The sequence below is a fragment of the Talpa occidentalis genome, unplaced genomic scaffold, assembly GCF_014898055.3.
Source record: "Talpa occidentalis isolate TD23 unplaced genomic scaffold, MPIMG_talOcc4v2.1 talOcc4.12, whole genome shotgun sequence".
Classification (NCBI taxonomy): domain Eukaryota; kingdom Metazoa; phylum Chordata; class Mammalia; order Eulipotyphla; family Talpidae; genus Talpa; species Talpa occidentalis.
The window spans coordinates 38,706,508-38,726,908 of NW_023601212.1; the positions used below are offsets into that span (position 1 = coordinate 38,706,508).

Genomic DNA, 20,401 nt, shown 5'->3' on the forward strand with positions numbered 1-20,401 from the left:
TTGCTTCTAGTATTACTGTTGCCTAGTAATCTCTTCTTCCTGATTCCCCCGCACAATATTAAGGTCTCAACTCAAATAGTACCTCCTCTGAGAAGCCCTCCCCAATCATACTTTATTCTCTTTCTTCCTTCAATAGTACTTACTCACTTACCACTTTTTAACATTGTATTACATATTTTTTATAGACTGTCTCCCCAACTAGAATGTAAGATTTCTGATGGCAGGAATAAGAGTGCTCAATCTATATTTTGAATGGTTGGAATTTTTTGCAACGAGTTTAAGAAATAAAATGTAGTTACCAGAAAATATTCTCATCTTAAACGTGGAAATTAATGGCTTTTACTAAATCTACCAAATTAGGCAACTATCACCACAATCCAGTTTTAGAATATTTCAATCACACCAATAAAAGCATTCATGCCTACTTCCTTTTAATTCCCATCCATAGCTCCCATCCCAGGCAACCACTAATCTAGATTCTGTCTCCATAGATTTGTCTTTTATGGGAATTTCATTTAATGGAACCATATAACGTTACCTTTCATGACTGACTTCCTTCACTTAACAGAATTCTTTTCCGTTTCTTTCATGTTAGTGTGCATATGGGGTATTTTGTACCTTGTTATTGCTGAGGCAATCATCTTCCATTGTATGGATGTCACATTTTATTTATCCATTCACAAATTGATGCCCATTTCTGTTATTTACCTCTTGGAGCTATTATGAAAAAGCCTTCTATGAGTGTTTGCAGTCAAGACTTCACGTGGAGCTGTCTTCTCACCTTTCTTGGGTACATACTTGGAGTCAGACTGCTTGGGTTGTATGGTAAGTTTATGTCTGCCTTTGTAAAAAACTTCCAGCTGTTTTCCCAAAGGGTAGTCCCTGTTCACATTTGGGGTTGAGATTATAAACATACGCATTTTACAGATGATGAAACCAATTGAGACTTGCCTGGTAAAGTGTCAAAAATCAACTTGGGTTAGAGATGTTGAATTTGAGACCTAAATCTGTTTTTGTTTTTTTTTTTAACTTTAGAGTATGTGTTCTTTTTTTTTTTTTTTAAAGATTTATTTATACAAGCACTGGGTACAGTCAGAAGTGCAGGAGTGTGAGAGACTTCACCAGAGCTAGAGCAGGGAACAGAACAGGCAGACTGACGAAACACACTGCTGAGGGGAGCAGCGGGCACAGCAGGAGAGGTCTGCGCGCCATGTGGAACCCTCGCCAGTGGCTGGGGATCGAACCGGCATTGCAGAGGCTGCAGGCAGCTTTGCAGCCCAGCACTCAACCACTGCGCCCCCAGGGGAGGCCCCTGTTTTCATTTTTTTTTAATACTTATTTTTTGTATGGAAGAACTAGGTTGTAGGCCAGAGATTCAGGGGGTAAGAGGATTCATCAGAGACAGAGTAGGGAGCAGAACAGGTGGATCTACTGAAATACACTGCTGAGGGGAGCAGTGGGCAAGACTGGAGAGGTTTGCTGCACCACATGCGGGTTAACAACCTGGTCAGGAAATCGAACTCAGGCCAAAACGGTGATAGTGTGAGCCCTAACCCCTGGGCCACCAGGGAGGCCCCAGGGTATGTGTTCTTAAACACACCACAAATTGCCACTAAAAATAACATCTACTCAATTTCACTTCCCCTTTTTTGATAAATTTAACTGTTTCTGGACAAGGCATTCAGGGAAAACTGATAGATATTGGATGTCTGAACTTTGGGGAAGTGGGTTTGCTTAGTAGATGAATGATGGGGAGATGGATTAGAAAATCTTTGGAGGGGCCTCCCTGGTGGCACAAGAGATTAAGTCTTAGCACTATGAAGCTATCAGCATCCATTGCAGCAAAAGTTTGATCCCAAACCAGGGAGCTGACCCATATGGTGCAGCTGACCTCTCCTGTCTCACCCACAGTTCCCCTCAGCAGTGTATTTCAGTTAGATCTGTGTGTTCTGCTCCCCACAGTCTCTGGTGAATCCTCTCACCCACCCTTCTCCTCGCACCTCTGGCCTACACCCCAGCTCTGGTATGCATAAATAGATAAATCTTTTTTAAAAAATAGAAAGAAAACTTTTGGAGACTGTTAATCAAACAATGGATCCAGATAACAACTGTCCACAGATGATCAAACCATTGGGGGACAGTCAGTTGGGGAATCTACAAGAGATGGGATCAGACTGATGGTACCTGAACCCCCTGATGGGTCTTAGCAATAAGAGAGACACAGCCAGACAGCATGTTCTCTTGGTGGAAGTTTCCAGCACCACCTATAAAGAATTGAAACCAAAAATAATAATTTTGAAACTGAGGACAGGGGAACATTTTTTATTAAAGATTTATTTATGGATACAAGAGCTGGGGTACAGGCCAAAGGTGAGAGGATTCACCAGAGACAGAGTGGGGAACAGAACAGGCAGATGGACTGAAATACACTGCTTAGGGGAGCAACGGGCGAGTCCGGAAAGGTCTGCTGCGCCATATGGATCAGCTCCCCGGCCAGAGATCGAACTCATGCTGTAGTGGCTGTGGATAGCGTCATAGATTGTGTCTTAACTCCCTGTGCAACCAGGGAGGCCCAGAGGAATATTTTAATGACATAAGGAGATATCTTTAGCCAATGTTAAGCTTTAAGAAGCTCTTAAAGAAGTGGTTTCTTCAACAAATGATTTACTAGAAGGGGAGAAAACCTTGCTAAACCTTCTAAACGAGATTAAAAAGGTTTAACCTATTTAAATCTATTGTTGAAAAGGAAAACTTGTTAAACATTACTTTGGGGGTTTATTAACTAAATGCCATGTGAGGATCTTGTTTGGATTCTGATTTGCATAAATAAAATATTAAAATGAAAACTGAGATGGGGAAATTTTCACACTGTTGGTACTACTGATGTACGATCAAAATGGTATTGTGATTAAGTTTTTTTTTAATGTTGTTATAAAAAGTAGCATATTTACCAACTAAGTGATGTGATATCCTCTGCTTTTCTTAAAAATATCCAGTGAGTAATAATTGATTCAGACAAGAAAGGATGCTAAAGGAGTGAAAGTTTGATGAGTAACAGGATATTTACAGTTTCTCAAGGGGCCAAACCACAAGACACTTAATAATTGCAAAGTGAAAACAATAACTTTGACGTGGAGACACCAGGCAGATACCAACGAGCAAAATCAACATTGCCACTGAGGGGTTCGTTGTCTCTAAGGGACGCTGAAAATGACATTGCTTCTGTGGTGCTTCTGCGAATGCGGAGCTGGACTCTGACCATGAGGAAATATCAGACGACCCAAGTTGAAGCACATGGTGAAATCTAATCAAGGTTTGTAGAATTCCTTATTTTGATAATTTTATGAGAATGGTTATATAAGAGAATGCTTAGTTCTTAGAAACACAGTAAACTAGGTAGGTAGATGGATGGGTGAATGGATAGATAGGTAGGTAGGCAGATAAACAGTTGGAAAGTGGGCAGCTAGCCTTATTCTGGATCCGTTTCCTCTGGAGCCCTTTTATATGATAAATTAATTTCTCTGACTTAAATTATTAATATTTTGTATTTTCTGCCATTTGTGGCTGAGTCTAATCTTAATAATAGTATTTTTTAATTGCAAAAACCATTAAGTGCTATGTGGATGGTACAATGTCATTTATAATAATAGTGGTAAGACTTGGAAATTTTTGTTGAAATGATGGCATAAAGCCATGAGTTGAGCTGCTCAGAGGCTGTACATACCAGGCATGGATTCCAGGGTTGTGCTGGCAGGACACTAGCCAGTGGCCACCTGAAGCTCTTTATACTTAGTTAAAATTCAATTCCTGCATCACACTAACCACATTTCAAGGGCTAAATAGGCACAGTGGGCAATACAGATGTGGCATATTCCCATGATTGTAGAAAGTTCTATTGGGCAGTGCTGCTCTCCATTATGGAGTCTAGAATGTGTCTCAGAATATGATTCAAAGATTATGCATGTTCCAATCATTGGTGGTGGTTGGTGAAAACTGTGCATTGCTGGGGTCACTCCACACCTATTCAATCAGAACCCATGAGTGGAAGAATCTGCAGGAGGTGCTCCCTCGATCCAGTAGCCTTGTTAGGGCAAAAGGAAAACGTCATCTTTTGTTCCTTAGGGTGGTCTATTCTGTTCTAGGCTCCAAGATTTGAAAGCGATCAGTAGACCAGGATGCAATGGAAGATCATATGATCATATGTGACTTCAACCAAGTACTGCCTGGGTTCAAATCCCTGCCTTCCACTCACTTGTTATGTAACCTTGGGTCAGTTACTTGACCTCTCCGTGCCTCAGCTTCTTTATCTGTCAGAAAACCTGCTCTATAGAGTTTGTATGAGAAGTCTATGAGTTCAATGGTATAAAGCTTTTAACCATGTCAGGCACATTTTAGACACCATATAGTTATTATTGTTTGTCATATCTCCAAAGGGCTGTTAATGAATGTGGGGTATGGGTGCAGCAGACCTCTCCTGTCTCAGCTGCTGCTCCCCTTAGCTGTGTATTTCAGTAAATCTGTCTATTCTGCTCCATACTCTGACTCTAGTGAATCCTCTTACCCACTGCCCCTCTGGCCTTCACCCCAGTTCTTCTATGCAAAAATAAGTAAATAAATCTTAAAAAAAAAAAAAAAAAGAATGTGGGGTATGAAAATCTGGAGATTTTCCCTGGTCTCACCATCATCCATACCCCAAAACTATTACTTCCCTTACTTTATTTTCTTCACAGCACTTAGTACTCACTGAAATGACCATCATTTGCTCTTGCTTACTTGCAGTCATTTGACATTTATTGTGCACCTATTAGCTACTGTTCTGAGCATGCACATTAGAGACCAGAAAGGGGAAGAGGATAGGATAAGTCATATGTGCACAGATGCCCAAAGAACATCACCATAGTGTGGTATTTGAATACAGACCTGAAGGGTAGAAGGGTGTCACAAGGATGTCTGCGGGAAGAGCACAGAGGTCCTGCAATGGGGATGTATCAAGAACTGTTTGAGATGCTACAAACAAAATGGTGAGTAAGACAGATGTGTTCCAGTGTTCAAGGTGGTCAGGTATTAATGGGGGCGGGGAGACAGATAAATGAATATATAATATACTGCCAGGTGAAAATCAGGTGAGGGCTAGATAGAGAGGGAAGAAGTGGTCAGGCCTGGCTTATCTCCGGAGGCGGCACTGAAGCAGAAGCCTAAAGGCAGGCATGGAGGAAGCACATGGGTATTTGGGGGAAATTCACTGACTCTGACCTGGCCTGGCCTGTACCTCCTCCTCCCCCAATCCCAGCCTGGGCTCAGGTCTCCAAACAGAGGTTGTCTCTGAATCCTTGGAGGGGAATTCCAGTGGAGCGCAGGCTCTTAGCCTATGGCTGTTCTTCCCCTCACACCTCTTAGAGTGTTTGTCCTGGTGTTGCTGGGTGGGGCTTCAGCTTGGGGGGGCCAACAGTCCCCATCAAAGCTCCAGATCTATCTTCAAAGGAACTGCCCCTGTGCCTCTGGACAAAGAAGGAGACTTACCCAAGAACTGCGCAAGAGACCCAGCTGTAGGCCATATGGACTTCTACTGGTTCTGGGTGGGGCTGGCAGGGCCTGGCTGCCCATACTCCCTCTTTCCACAGTAGAGGGTTGAGGAGCCTTTCTCCGGCCGTAGCGTAGTTAAGTGGATCTAGAGTTAGCCCACTTGTCTGGGTTCAACTCCATACAAACACTGTCCCAAATGGCTGTGTGACCCTGAACTTAACTTTTCTAAGCCCACCTCCTAAAGATTCATGCCTGGAAGTGCCTGATGAAGGTCAACCATTCCTTTGGAGGACTATCTGGGCTGGGCTTGTGCCCACAAGTCCATCTACCCAGCTCCCGGGTGGGATATGTAGTTGGAATGGCTAAAGGGCCCACTTCCTGCCAGGCTCTCTCTTTGAAGGGAAGCAAGGTCCCAGGGCCTAATTAAGTACAGGGAGGGGCCAGACAGCTGCCCTTGGGGAAAGGTCAGCATTTAGAAGCCATAGCAATCCTGGCAGGGCCACGGGAGGGAATGGAAAGGTTGGCAAAAAATTACTTAGACAGCAGATACCCTCCTCTGACCATCTTCCACTGAGCCACAGGGAGTTCATGGTGGAACTACCACCTTAAGCCGAAAAAGACAACAAGCACCAAAAAGAGAAATAGAACCGTTTATTGGCCTGAACCTGGGTCTCAGGCATGGGGGACATCTGGGGACCTCTATGAAGGAGACAACACTCAAGTGGCACCTGTCCTAAAGGTGCTCCAGCCTTTGTGTTCACAGGAAAATCATTTTGAGTTGTGAAATTTCCTTCCCCAAGGTGGGCTGCACTCAGCTCATCAATGAGGAGATAGGCCAGCAATTAAAAGGGGTCAGTGCAGGGCTGGACCCCTCTTTGGCTGAGGAGACAGACAGCATTCGTCCATTGTGGGGGAAACATGGGGAGAAGGGATCACAGACATTACACATGCACACGCACACACGCACACGCGCACAAATACACACTAACAGACACATATAAATAGATTTTTCGTACCTCAGTATCTCTTGCCACAGACTATAGCAAAGTCCTTCTGGGGCAGGTTAGGAGAAAGCACTCTACAACTGTCCCTGGCACCCTCACCCCTGTCCTCCAACTTCAGTACAACTTGAAAGGAAGCACTGTGGGCTGAAGGCTGCCCCGCCTTCAGAGATCTGGTACTATGTTCACTGGGGCTGGAAGAGGGAGTTTGGGGGGTGGTTGTTTTTGGGGGTGGGGGCTCTGAACAGCTCCCCCAAATTTTCTCAAGTTCCACCCTGCTCCCCTGGGAGGCCCAAGCCCTCTTCACCACACCCCCCAACCCCAGACCAGTTTTTCCAGCCTCTGTGGCACAAATAGTGCAATTGGCCAATGAGGTCTGACAGCCGGGATTAGGGGATTAGCCTCACCCCCACCCCCCACTGCCACCCTGTGGTTTCCTGGCATGCGGTAGAATGAGAGGAAAAGGAAGATGAAACCTAACCTAAGTGGCAGCTGATGAAATTTGGGGAAGTTGTGGATTTGGGCCCAGGAAAGAAGCCTCCAGTCCCTTGGGATATGGTTCCAGAGAAGTGGGGTGAGGTTGACTGAACATGGCGAAGGGGCAGGTGGGTCAATTCAGAGAGGGGAGCCTGGTGTGGGCACAGGGTCACACAGTTGTTGAAAGGCTGAAATCCTTTGTACCGGGTCATCAGTTGCTCCATCCTTGAGTTCCCCTTGAGTGTTGTTCCACTGTCACCCTGCTCTCCCCATGGTTCAGTTTTGAAGGGGCACAATGGTCACTCAAGGACCCTGCTGCAGCTCTGCTATCCTACTACTCAGTGTCCCAGCCAGTGTCCATTATCACCCAGTTCTGTGGGGGGGCTTCATGCCTGGCTCCCCCTTGTCTCTCTTTGAGGCCAGAGCACTTCTCCACAGACCCCTCTGCTGTGTTCTGGTTATAAGCACGCTTGCTGGTCAGACCATCGTGTTGCTCTCCAGAAATGTGGGCAATGTGGGCATGTGCGTGCCCCTCTCCAGTGAGCTGGAGCTGCGGAGGGGCAGGAGGTGGTGGCCTGGGGTCCCATCCCGCCGTCGTTGTACCCCTGCCGCCCGAGGCCAGCACTTCAGTGGACGCAAAACTTCCCGCCGCAGGTCCCGGCTGCGACACGTATAGATAACAGGGTTGAGTAACGAGTTGAGGGTGGCAAAGGCGAAGAAGTAATGGGCCTTGTAGAGGACAGGGCAGGACCGGACAGGACAGGCATAGTCCAGGAGGAGGATGCTAAAGGCAGGCAGCCAGCAGATGATGAAGACGCCCAGCACAATGGTGACTGTCTTGAGCAAGGCCAGCGTCTGCGGGCCAGCCACATCAGCATGGCTTGAGCGGACCACACAGTAGATGCGGACATACAGAGCTACAATGGCCAATAAGATGACAGAGAAGATGGTCACCACACATAGCACATAGTGCTTGGCATAGAGTGGCAGAACAGTTGAGCAGGCCTCAAGGTGGTCCAGGCAGTTCCAGCCAAGGATGGGCAGGCCACCGAGAACCAGGGAGATGAGCCAGGAGGCTGCAATGAGCAGCAGCATGCGGCAGCTCTTGTCGCTGCCGTAGAGCTTGACCTTGGCAATGGCTACATGCCGCTCGATGGCAATGGCCAGGAGGCTGAACACAGAGGCGGAGAGGGTGATGAAGGCGGAGCCCTCACGGGCAAACCACTGCACAGGTGTCAGCCCCAATGTGACATGGCCTGAGAGTAAGGTGTTGGCTATGAAGGCCACACCAGCCAGCAGGTCTGAGGCTGCCAGGTTGCCCAGGAACAGGTACATGGCCGAGTGGAACTTGCTGTTACGCCAGACTGCAATCAACACCAGCAGGTTTTCCACCACGATGGCACAGCAAAGGATGATGATGAGAATCGAGGCGACCTTGCGGGAGAGTGTCTCCTGAGTGTCCGTTGTCTCCTTGGTGTAATTATAGTGTTCCTGAACCTTGCTGGGGCTTAGATATTCCGAGTACAGGCTGCCCATGATGGGGCTCAATGGCTAGCTGGGGCCATGAGGCTGTCAGAGCTGCAGAGAGAAAAGACAGGTCAATGGTGGGCCTGCTGCCTGAGCTTTGGCTTTGGATGGCCGTGATTGGCTAGAGTCCCAGCTCTGTCACTCATTAAGTCAAACTTATCATCACCTCTGCTTTACAAGTGGGAATCCCAGAGAGGTCAATTCACTTTCCCAAAATCTAAAGTTATCAGAGGCAGAGCCAAAGAGACCAGCTCCACAGGCTCTCTAACCCCTAGGCTATGCTGTCTTTCAAAGGAACAGAAGCTACCCTGCAAGGCAATCGGGACACAAAAGCAGACTTCTGGAAGCTTTGCCTACCCCGGAGAGCAAGTCTTGAGCAGGGCCTGGAGGACTTGCCTCTTTTCTCGAATACACTGGAGCCTCCAGCTTCATTCAGCCTGTCAACCTGGGTCAGCAAGATGCTAGCCAATGATAGCACCATCCCCTACTCATTACCACCCACTTCCCCGGATTTCAGGCTGGGTCTAAGCCTTGAGGCCATGGGTGCTCCCAAGATAAGGTCTTGGGGAGACATTAGGGCGGCCCTGAGGTTCAAGCATCCCAGAGGTCATATCATCTTTAAGGACACAGACTTTGGAGGCAATCCAGCTTTCAACCCCACTCCACCTCTGACATGCTTGGACCTTGAGCAAGTCACAAAACACAGCTTCTCAACTCAATGTCCTCATGTGTGCAATGGAGAGAAGAAAGTCCATTCCACAGGAGTGATGGGGAAATCCTGTTGCATGAGGCACGCTAAGCACAAGCATTAAATAAATATTAACTAATATTTTTTGCTACCCTCTTCCTGACTCGCGCACACACAGCTCTGAACTAGGTGCCCTCCACCCAATTTCCTTGGGAGGGGATGTTGACTGAGTCTACCAGGCAAGATCCCCAACAGTCTGTTCTGGTCAGCACAATCTAGCCCTACCCGGGGACAGAGGGTCCCATGGGGGTGGGCAGGGCGCTGGCACCCCTCTTCCCAGGCAGGATGAAATCCAGATGTGAGGCCCCTGGAACAAATAGGGTGGAGTCTTCACTCGCCTCTCCAGTCACATCCTGTGTGGGAAGGCTAGGAGGGGGTGATGGGGTGGGGGAGCCATAGGAGACAGTCTGGGAGGTCCTGGCTGGGAGGACCACGCAGCTGCGCTGAAGTCATGTGAGTGGTGAGGGGGCGTGCAGCCCAGCAGCATGGGGAGATGCAGGGAGGGGAGATGGTATTTGTTTCCATGAAAGCCTGAGTCACCCCCCTTCTCAAGGAAAACTGAGCCGTGGGGGGAGGGGGTGGGAAGAGATGCGTGGGCAGAGGATCAGAGGCCTACATTATGGCCTCCCCCCAGCTTGGGAGTGTGGGGGTGGGTCGTAAGGAACTGGTGCAGTGTGTCTGCCTTTCATGAGGGTTGTCCAGCCGATAGCTAAATGGGGGAGGGGGCTCAGGAAGTGGCCGGTCCAGGGCCCTAGAAACAGGCCTGGCAAGAACCACATGCATGCCAGGAACACATTTTCAGAAAAGGCTGGTTAGGCCGGTTCCTAGTAAACCTGGGAATAATGGGGGGCTTCCAGGGTTACCCAGTCATCTCAGTTCCTGGACGCCCCCACAGAGGGGCACCGTGGTACTCAGCCTGACAGAAGCAGCTGGTCCCCCTGGGCGAAGGGACATCCGTCCTAGTTTGGGAACAGAGAAGAGCTTGTGAACGTCTGCGGGGACTGTTGCCCCGCCCAGATCACCACACAGAGGCCCCTTGTTCCCCAGCCGGACAGGGCCCCGGGCACCCGATGCCCTCTGCTGGGTCGGGGAGTGGGGCTTGGCCCATGCCTCGCTCGCTGGGCCTTAACACACTGGCTGTCTGGCCAGGAGAACCGCAATTGGCTCATTTATAATACCAGGGCACTGAGCGATTTGTCTATTGGTGTGGGCTTTCACTCCTTGGCATTTGATTGGCCCAGTTGGGGGCGCTCTACAACTCGCGCTTTTGCTCTGGTCCTTTCAGGCAGCTGCAGCACATAGCGGTTAAGGCTGTGTGGTTGTCTCCTTGGAGAGTCTGAACCGTGGCCTGACCGCTGGGTCACCCCGACCAGATGCGCCCCCCCCCCCACACACACACACGGGCCGTCCTGGTCTACTAAGCCCTTTCTGGGATTCATAATTGAGAATCGAGGACCCGTCGCAGGTCTGGGAAGCACACTTGCCAGTGGACAAGAAACCCTGGGTGTGTCTCGTGGTAAGCTCTGTCCCCACCTCCCATCATGTGAGGTAACCATCTCTCTCCAGTCAGGTGGCCAAAAGAAAGATATATGGCAGCTTCCTAGAGAAATAAGAAGTGAGTTCAGCCCTTGCACCTCAGGGAGTGACCAAAACATCTGTCTTCTTAAAGGGATGTGAGGTGAGAAGACTGGACTCAATCCTCCTCACTTTCTGCAAACCCAGCAGGTTGTCAAGACATCCTCAGAAGGAAGAGAAGAGGGAAACTGAGGCCCCCCACTAGAACTTTGATAAATCAGGAGCTTAAAGCCCTCTATCCTTTGCTGAAAGAGGAAAAGGGCCCAGAGGTTGAACTGGCAAAAGAGTCACCCTCTAGAGAGATATAGTCCTCCCTGTATCAGGCTCCTGGCTAAACACAGACCCTGTCTCCTATTCACCCTTGTGAAGGCTGTCCTGACCTTTTCCCAGAGATTCAGGAGGACACAAGGCTCAGAACAGCCTGAAATGGACCAAGTGGTACTAGTGACAGGGTTTGGAGGGAAAGGAAAGACATAACAAGACTGCTGAGTGAGAGATTAGGAGAAAGGAAGATGCCCTTCCCCAAAGTTCTGTGCCTTAGATGAATCCTTCCCCCAGTCCCAGCCATCAGGTTTCCCCTATACTGCCACCTCTACAAAGCCAAAGGGAGCTTTTTTTAAAAAAGATTTATTTATTTATACAAGCACTGGGTACAGTCAGAAGCAAGGGAGGGTGAGAGAATTCACCAGAGTCAGAGCGGGGAGCAGAGCAGGCAGACTGATGAAGTACACTGCTGAGGGGAGCAGCAGGTGGCAGGAGAGGTCTGCGCGCCATGTGGGACCCTCACCCAGCAGCCGGGGATCGAACCGGCACTGTAGAGGCTGCAGGCAGCTTCTCAACCCAGCGCTCAACCGCTGCACCACCAGGGAGCCCCACCAAAGAGAGCTTTTTATTTTGTCATTTCTCAGCTCCAAATTCTCCCACAGCTGGCCACTGTTGAAAATGGCCTGGCCCTGCCCACCTAGCCTTGCTTTGGGGGAGGGGGCTCAGGAAGTGAGCCTCCTCTTACCATGCCGTCCACTCCAATCACACTGCTTTCCTGTATGACACCCCCATGCCTACCTCAGAATCATTGCCCCGACTGTTCCTCCACCTGGTATTTCCTTCCCCCTATGCTTGAACGACTGTCTACTCACCTTTCAGGTTTCAGTTTAAAGATCACTTTCTCAAAGGAGACTCCTGACCACCAGACTATAGTAGCCACATTCCCCAAGCCCTCTCTATCACAGCATCTCACTTTATGATCCTCACAGCACTTGCCAATTATGGAAATTATGATTGTATTTCTTGTTTTCTGTCTGGTTTCCTCAGTAAATGTGACTTCATCGGAGGTCAACAATGTAGTGCGTTTTCATTTGCTGGAATGATGCCTGGCTTACTGAAGGTGCTCAGAAAGACATGTGGCGTGGGATGAATGGATGGATGAATGAATTTGGATCAAAAGAAGATCCAGTGGGCCCCTAAGGGTGGAAGCTCTTAAATTCAACCCAAACAACAGCAAAGGAGGCTGGAGACACCTCTGCTCAGTTGGCAGTCCTCCCCCTTGTGAGAAACCCAGCTTGTCTTCCTGGAGACTTGAGACAGCGACAGCACCGCCCCCGCCCTTGGACAGCACTCCCGGCCTCCTTATCTGGCCCTGGAATGCGCGGTATCCACACTAACTCCCGCTGCAGCCTCGCCTCCTCTCTCCCACGCCAGCCACGCGCGTGAGACCCCCACATCTGCAATGTGGAGGCGGGGACTTCTCTCACTCCAGCCTGGGACCCTGCCTCTATACTCCAGGAAGACTGAGCAAGGAGGCGTCTCAGCAGCAGCCGCCGCACCACGAATACCACACCCGCGTCAAGCCACGCGGGGGATCAAGGGCTCAACGCGCTCGCCTAGAGCATCTGACTAGGGCAGAGTCGGGGAAGGGGTGGAAATCCCCGGTGAGTCAACTCGTGCCGGAGGAGGGGGCGAGGTCCCGATGCCCTCCAGGGCCGGGGACTACAGGGGGGTCTGTAGCCCCCGGCTTCCATCCCCGGGCCCCAAGAGGGAAGAGGCACAGGAACGACGCAGTCACGTTCCCTTTTCGCCCAGAACATAGCCACGCTCCCGGGGAGAGGAACTGGAAGATATTAACTACCCGGGGAAACTGAGGCAGGGTCAGACGTGCAGGCAGTGGGCTACAGTCCAACCCAGGGTCCCGCCCCTTGGCTCGGGGATTCGATGGCGCTCAACAGCTTTTGCTCCCACTAGGCTAGAGTCAGTCAGGAGGGGCGCCTTACCCCCCTGTACACACACTCCCCAAACCCCTGGTCCCGAGCAAGCCGTTCTGCCTCCCAGTCTCAGTCTCCGACAGAAAGCACTTGGATTCCGCCTTCTCGGCACCAACTTCCTGGGGGTGGGGAAGACGCTGAGAGCAGTCTAGGGGCTAAAGGCCAAGGCAGTGGGGACCGCCTCGAGTCGTGCCCAGGGTGCAGGGTGACCACTCCCTCCGTGAAGCAAGAGCACCGGCGGCGCGTGCGCGCCCCAGTGTGACACCGACCCCCAGCCGGGCCCCACAGCACGGATCCTGCGACCTCAAGGGACAAGCTCCTGCCCTTTCTGCCTCCCCCTCGCCACGCACGCTCACCTGGCTGGGCCGGCCCGGATCCTTGCCCTGGCCGGAGGGGTTTTGGCGTCTAAGTCCCCGGGACAGCCGCGGCTGGGGCTGCCCGCCCGGCTCCGCTGCGTCCCGGGGGCTGGGGACCCGAACGGATGGGAGGCGATAGAGGCACCGCCTCGGCCCCCCACTGGCCCCGCCCTCCTCTCCTCCCCTTTCCGGCGGCGGCAGGAATGAATTCCAGATGTGGCCGGCCGAGGCGCGCGGGGGCTGTTGAGGGAGGTGCGCAGGGTCCCTTTGTCCGCACCCCCACCTCCTGCCCAGCCCCTCCCAGCCCCCACCCGTGAGAACCAGCGCGCATGATGTCACGCAATGCCGTCACATTACGTCGCTCCTGACCAGGTGGCCTCAACCTGAAACAACTTGTCTTCAATTCCAGATATTCTCTTGGCCCATCCTTGGGACCCTGGAAGTGGAGAAGGCGGGATCCCCTTTATTTACTAAAAGAGGAGCCATGAAGTACCACTATGTGTCAACCCAGCAAATAGACATTAAGTGTGTGTGTGTCCATCCAACAAATAATCAATTTTCTACTCTGTGCCACCCCCTATGCCAAAAAAAATTGGGGGAGGTTGTTTTTTGCCTTGATGAGAATGCAGAATTGCTGCGTGGACTTCTCTCCATTGGCAGACTGGAAGCACCCAACAACCAACCCTGCCGGTGTCTATCGTAGTCCCACCCTCATTGGGGTCAACCAGGAGCCCAGGTTGCTCTCTGCCTTCCAAATTGAGGCCCCATCTTTATCTAGCTCTTTAGTCTCCCTTTCCTCACTTAGCTTTTCCTGGGTATCCCTGCGAACGGAGATGAAGTGCAACTTCATATATGATGCTTATGTCTGTGTGTGTGTGTGTGTGTGTGTGTGTCCACATCAGTCCCTAAAGGTTGTGATAGGAGAGCCTCTCATTTCTTCAACAAATGTTTTTGGTGCACCTAACAGGCACATCAGTGAACAAAACGGGGGTGGGGAGGTGGAAAAGGGGGGAGTCCTTGTTTTAATGGAACTTAAATTCAGGTGGGAGAGACAGACTTAGGTAGAAAGGTACTATTTGTGAAAACATGCAGGTATTCTGCTTATACCTTTATTGACCAACTACATTAAGCATCTGTCATGTGCAGGACACTATCCTAAAAGTTGGAGGTGTATCAGGGAACAAAACAGACAAAACTCCCTGGGTGGTGAAGCTGATTTTCTAGTATGTGTCCAGACTATACAGAATATTGCAGGAATGAAAAATTGATAAAATTCCTGGGAGAGGAACTGAAAGATAGGAAACAGCCTTTGTAATGTGCATACTGTCTCTATTTTAACAATAAATTAAATTTTAAAATTAAGGCTGCTTGATACCCAGACAGTGGAATAATAAAGAGGCTAGGTTAGGCTTATGCTTCTGTATGTGTAGTATACTTTAGTAAATAGTGTTGAAAAGCAAATTGATAAAAAAGAGGATCTGCACCCCATACTCGTGGTAACATTATTCACAATAGCCAAGAATGGAAACAACCAAAGTGTCTATCATTGGATGAATGGATCAAGAAGATGTGATGTGTGTGTATTTCTGTTACTATATATGTATTTCCATCACTTATATATTCATTCACACACACACACACACACACACACACACACTGGAATACCATTCAGCCAGAAGAAAGAAGAAAATTCTGTCACTTGTGACAAGGATTAAACTTGAAGGCATTATGCTAAGTGAAATAAATCAGACAGAGAAAGACAAATAGTGTATGGTATCACTTACATGTGGAATAATTTTTAAAAAGAACAAAATTTAAAATCCTAACTGAGAGTAAGAAAGTGGTTGCCAGGGGTTAGAGAGCTGGAGTGGGTGCAATAGGCAAAGAGATAAACTTTCAGCTATAAGATGAATGAGATCTGAGACACAAATGTAAAACATCATGACCAAAGTTGATAATACTGTGTGGTATAATTGAAAGTTTCCAAGAGAGTAGAACTGAAATGTTCTCACACACAGAGATGAATACATGTGAGGTGATGGATTTCTTAATTAACATGATGAGGGAATCCTTTTACAACATATACATATATTAAATCACCACAATGTACACTTTAAATATTTTATACTTTTATATGTCAATTATACTTAAATTAAGGCTACTTGATACACAGACAGTGTAATCAATAAAAGGAAAGAAGAGGTTTGGTGCTTGCTTCTACATGTATTTCATAGTAAAGAATGTTGAAAAACAAAACCGTAAGAAAGGAAATTTTAGAAGCATTCTCTTGCCCATATTAAAAAGTAAAAAAGGATTAGTCTTGAATTGATGTGAAATTGTCTTAAGTTGAGAAAATGACAATGTAGACCAGTTTGCATTGCTTTTCATTTCTGGGTATATTTAGAAGGGCTGTATAAATATGTACACATTTGCCTGTGGACTCACAGGCCATCTGTGGCACAAGAAGAAGGCACAAGACACTGGTCACAGCGGTTACCCTCAAGGAGGGGAATTTGGTGGCGGGGAAACAGGTGGAAGAAGGCCAGACTTTTCATGGTGGGCACTGGGGGACTGTTTGCAATTTACAAAAGATGTAAAAAATCAAATAAGAGGTAACAAATCACCAGATTTCTAGTCATAAAACAATACTTATAGTAGTAGTAGTAATAATAATATCAATGATATAAATAACCAATAACATTGTTCATATCAATGTTATTCAACATTTTGTTATTAACAAATACATACTATTAAATACTTAAGTTATTAATAAAAGCATATTAAAATAAATATGTTTGCAGTATAAAATTCCATATAATGCAACATACAATACTCTGCCTTAGCTCTGATGATACCCACTGCCATCCAAAGGTACAGTTCAATGGAGGAGACCCAGACCAAGAAGAAACCAGACAGTTTTACCACAAGGTAGTAGGACTTTGATGTAGAGATAAGAGGTCAGATCTTGACTTCACTCCTTTCCCTCAGCCAGATTTCAGAGTCTGCTGAATTCTGGGCCAGATCTTGGGTTCCACTCAGATCTCTGTGAAACCTCCCTGCCAAGTAAACTGGGTTGCCTGGACAAATTCTAGAAACCAGGTGTTCAACCCACAGGGGAAAACGTACAAAGAAAACTAGGTCCTCACAGTCAAAAAACTACAGGAGCGGAAACCTCCGCCCTCTGTAGGGACCTGAAGGCTGGGGAGGAAGTGCCCCCCCAACTTGCCTAGGCTGGCTCAGCAGTTTGCCATCCTCCAGGGACCTGGGGGAGGGGATGATGTCAAGGCCACAGATATATCCGGCTCTGTTGGTTGTCTATGTCTCTTAGACAAAGGTGATGTCCCCAAGGACACACATATACCAAGAGGCAATTCCACCTCCCCCACCCCACCCTCTACTTCTGGTACAACAAGAGGTCTCCACTGGGTCAGCTGAGGGAACAGGCTGGAGACTGGAAAACTCTGGAGGTTTACAATTCCTGACAGTCTTGAGGGAAGCGAAGAGGAAAGTCGGACCTTGTCCTGGGGGACCCATTTAAAGAGTGGAAGAGGAAGGAAACAGGGTCTTTTTCTTGAGGAGCTCCCAGGCAGGGGAAAAAAGAGGAAAAGGAAAAGGCTTGGACCAACCTCCACTAATTATAGGGCCACCAACAATAATGACTAACACTTACAGGACACAGGCAGACTGTGTTGGGTGTGTCTCAATGAATCCTCACAACCCTAGGAAGTGGGTATTATTGTTATTATCATCTCATTTTTTAAAAATAGACTTTATTTTTTAGAACAGCTTTAGGCTTATAGCAAAATTGAGTGGAAAGCTCAGAGATTTCCCATATATCTCTCAACACCACACATGTACAGCCTCCTCCATTATCCACATCCTTCTCCACCCAAGTGTCTTTTGACACAATTCATGAACCTAGCTTGATACATCATTATCACCAGTCCATAGTTTATGTTGGCATTATACATTCTATGCATTTGGACAAATGTATGACATGCATCTACCTATATACCCCCTTCCTGCCCCCAACACCTAGCAACCATGGAGTTTTTCACTGTCTCCATAGTTTTGCCTTTTCTTCCTCATAGCATTTTAAAGTGAAGAAACTGACGCACACAGTACTGAAGAATTTCTTTTTTTTTTTTAAAGATTTATTTATTTAGGGCCTCCCTGGTGGCGCAGGCAGTTGAGCACCGCACTGTGAAGCTGTCCACAGCCTCTGCAGCGCTGGTTCGATCCCAGCCGGCCGGCGAGAATCCCACATGGCAAAGCAGACCTCTCCTGTCTCGCCCACTGCTCCCCTCAGCAGTGTATTTCTTCAGTCTGCCTGTTCTGTTCCCCACTCTGTCTCTGGTGAATCCTCTCACCCTCCTGTGCATCTGGCCTGTACCCCGGTTCTTGTATAAAAGTAAATAAATCTTAAAGAAAAAAAGATTTATATAAAAAAAGATTCATTTATTTATTTATACAAGAACCGGGGTACTTGTGAGATTTGCGGGAGGGTGAAAGGATTCACCAGAGACAAAGTGGGGAACAGAACAGGTCAACTGATGAAATACACTGCTGAGAGAAGGAGTGAGCGAGACAGGAGAGGTCTGCCAGCCTGCCAGGATCAAACTGGTGCTGCAGAGGCTGCGGACAGCTTCACAGAGCTGCACTCAATCGCCTGCGCCACCAGGGGAGGCCCAGTACTGAAGAATTTCAACTACAGTTCTCTATCGTCTTTTTCATCCTGAGTCCTCATCCCTGTCCCAAGGTAGTGACCACCACCACCTCTCCCCCGCCCCCACCTCTGACCCAGATCTCGGGGCAAAGAACAGTGTTTACCATGCAGGACCACATCAGCCAATGGTGCAATAATCCAGAAGACAGGGGAACCCTCTGGCCTCGATCCCACTCCCCACTGCCCCAAATATTGTGAATTTCCCCAATCAGTGAGCCCCAGGCTATCCTCCTTGGGCCTCTGCTGTTGTTTCACGCACCCACCCCCACCCACTCCCTGCGCCAGCTCTATGCTTTTGGCAGGAGGAATTACATAAAGAGAAGTGTCTGAGACAGGCCTCAACTTTCTCATCACTACTCTGGCACTGGCGGAAGGGGCCCCAGGCTTCAGAGAAGCTTTCCAGATGCTGATCTTGGCAAGCAGGAGAACTGTAGCCACTCATCTCCTCCAGGGGCTCAGCCCATTTTCAGCTTCAGATGGGATGGGGAGGCTCCCCACAGAGGCCCGTCCCTGCCACGTCTGCACCAGATGCAGTCTGGGCCCTTCCAGCCTGGGAAGGGTGAGATCTCTCTTAGATGAGGGAGACATGCAGTTAAGGGAGAGGGAAACACCAGAGATCCACTTCTTTGCACACTCCTCATCCTCAGCATCATCACAGTTGAGATATAAGGAGATATATATATATATATATATATACTCGCATATATGTGTGTGTGTGTATATGTGTGTGTATGTGTATATATATATATGTGTATATATATATGTATATATATATATAAAATTCCAGTTACCAGGCCTGAGCGATCTTTTTTAAAAATTTATTTATTTATGCACACAAGAGCTGGGGTACAGGCCAGAGGTGTGGGGGGGTGAAAAAATTCACCAGAGACAGAGTGGGGAACAGAACAGGCAGACTGAGTGAAATACATTGTTGAGGGGAGAAGCGGGCGAGACAGGAGAGGTCTGCTGAGCCATGTAGGTTGTTCCCTGGCCGGCCGGGGTCTGAACTCGTGCTGCAGAGGCTTTGGATTGCTTCATAGAGTGGTGCTTAACCCCTTGTGCCACCAGGGAGGCCCCATTACTATGAAATCTTGAAAGCTGAAATGGTACAAAGTAAACATTAATTTATATGTAAAATAAGTTGAGCTTTCCCAAACCTTGAAAAATAACCTAACAAATCATCCCAAATGACACCAAAAAAAAACGTAAAATAACATGCTATATGGTAAAAGAAGGAATGATATGGTAAATATAAAGCCCGTATAAAGGAGGTCCCTCCTCCGGTGTGCACTGCCTCTAGAATATTCTACTGGAAAAAGAAATGCTGCATGCTGTTCTTGATTTTTGCCTTTTGTCATAAAAATGAAAATCCTCTTCTTCAGTTAGCAAAAACAGGTACTAATATAGGTCTTTTGTAAAAACAAAAGTGGTGTAACTCAAGCTTTTAAAAAGCAGAGGGTTCCTGTATCTGGAAATTAACACATAAGGAGGTCACAGCCAACGGGAGATGTTGTCAGAAGCAAATGAGGAGAAAGACCTTGACTTGTCCCATCCTCGTGCCCTCCAATCACCCTTAGTGCCTGCAATTGACTAAATCTAGGCAAAAGTCAGTGGACAAGGGAGATGTCTTGTGCAAGGGTCAGCTCAGGGCCAGGAGTAAATGGAGAATGGAAGTTCAAGACTGGCACAAACCATATGAAGTAAGGACAACTATACCCACATTTTACAGAGGAGGAAACAGGCTCAGAGAGCTTGCCTAGGGGCTTCAAGTCTTGAGGGAGTCTAATCTCTGTTATGATTTGGCTCCTTGGCTGGTTCTGTGCCTTTTTTTCCCTGTTCCACACAGATCATACGAACTGAAGGGAAGTAAAAGGAATAGAAACTTCTATGCAAATCAGGACCACCCCAGGGGCTCAGTGGGGGACTCCTCCTCTTTACTGGCTTGGCAGTTACCCACAAACTGAGCTGCAAGCAAACACACAGCAGATGTTTAGGCAGTTGGTGGAGGAGGGGCACTTGAGCCAGCTTCCCCATATGTGCCATACCCCCCTCCACCATCAGGCCTGTATCCACAACCTTTATGTCCTACCTGGGAGCTTCTTAGCCACCCCTATTTCAGGTCTTTGTGAAAGATTTATCTTCTGCTATTTGTGAAAAACCTTGCCTAGTGATAAGAGGGAAAGGAAAGGCCAGATGCTGGAGGGCTCTCC

At 48.2% G+C, this 20,401-nt stretch overlaps 1 protein-coding gene across 1 annotated transcript; it reads right to left on the reverse strand.

The window, feature by feature from the left end:
- Positions 1 to 2,316: 2,316 nt before the first annotated feature.
- Positions 2,317 to 13,596, reverse strand: S1PR2 (sphingosine-1-phosphate receptor 2). Its single transcript, XM_037505750.2, has 2 exons — positions 13,466 to 13,596; positions 2,317 to 8,579 (listed from the first exon to the last, which is right to left on the reverse strand). Exon 2 carries the CDS (start codon positions 8,535 to 8,537, stop codon positions 7,479 to 7,481), a length of 1,059 nt encoding a protein of 352 aa, XP_037361647.1. The 5' UTR covers positions 8,538 to 8,579; positions 13,466 to 13,596; the 3' UTR covers positions 2,317 to 7,478.
- Positions 13,597 to 20,401: the final 6,805 nt, after the last annotated feature.

Bases quoted from the DNA above. Each gene is read 5' to 3' on its own strand.
- S1PR2 (XM_037505750.2), bottom strand. From the start codon at position 8,537: ATGGGCAGCCTGTACTCGGAATATCTAAGCCCCAGCAAGGTTCAGGAA.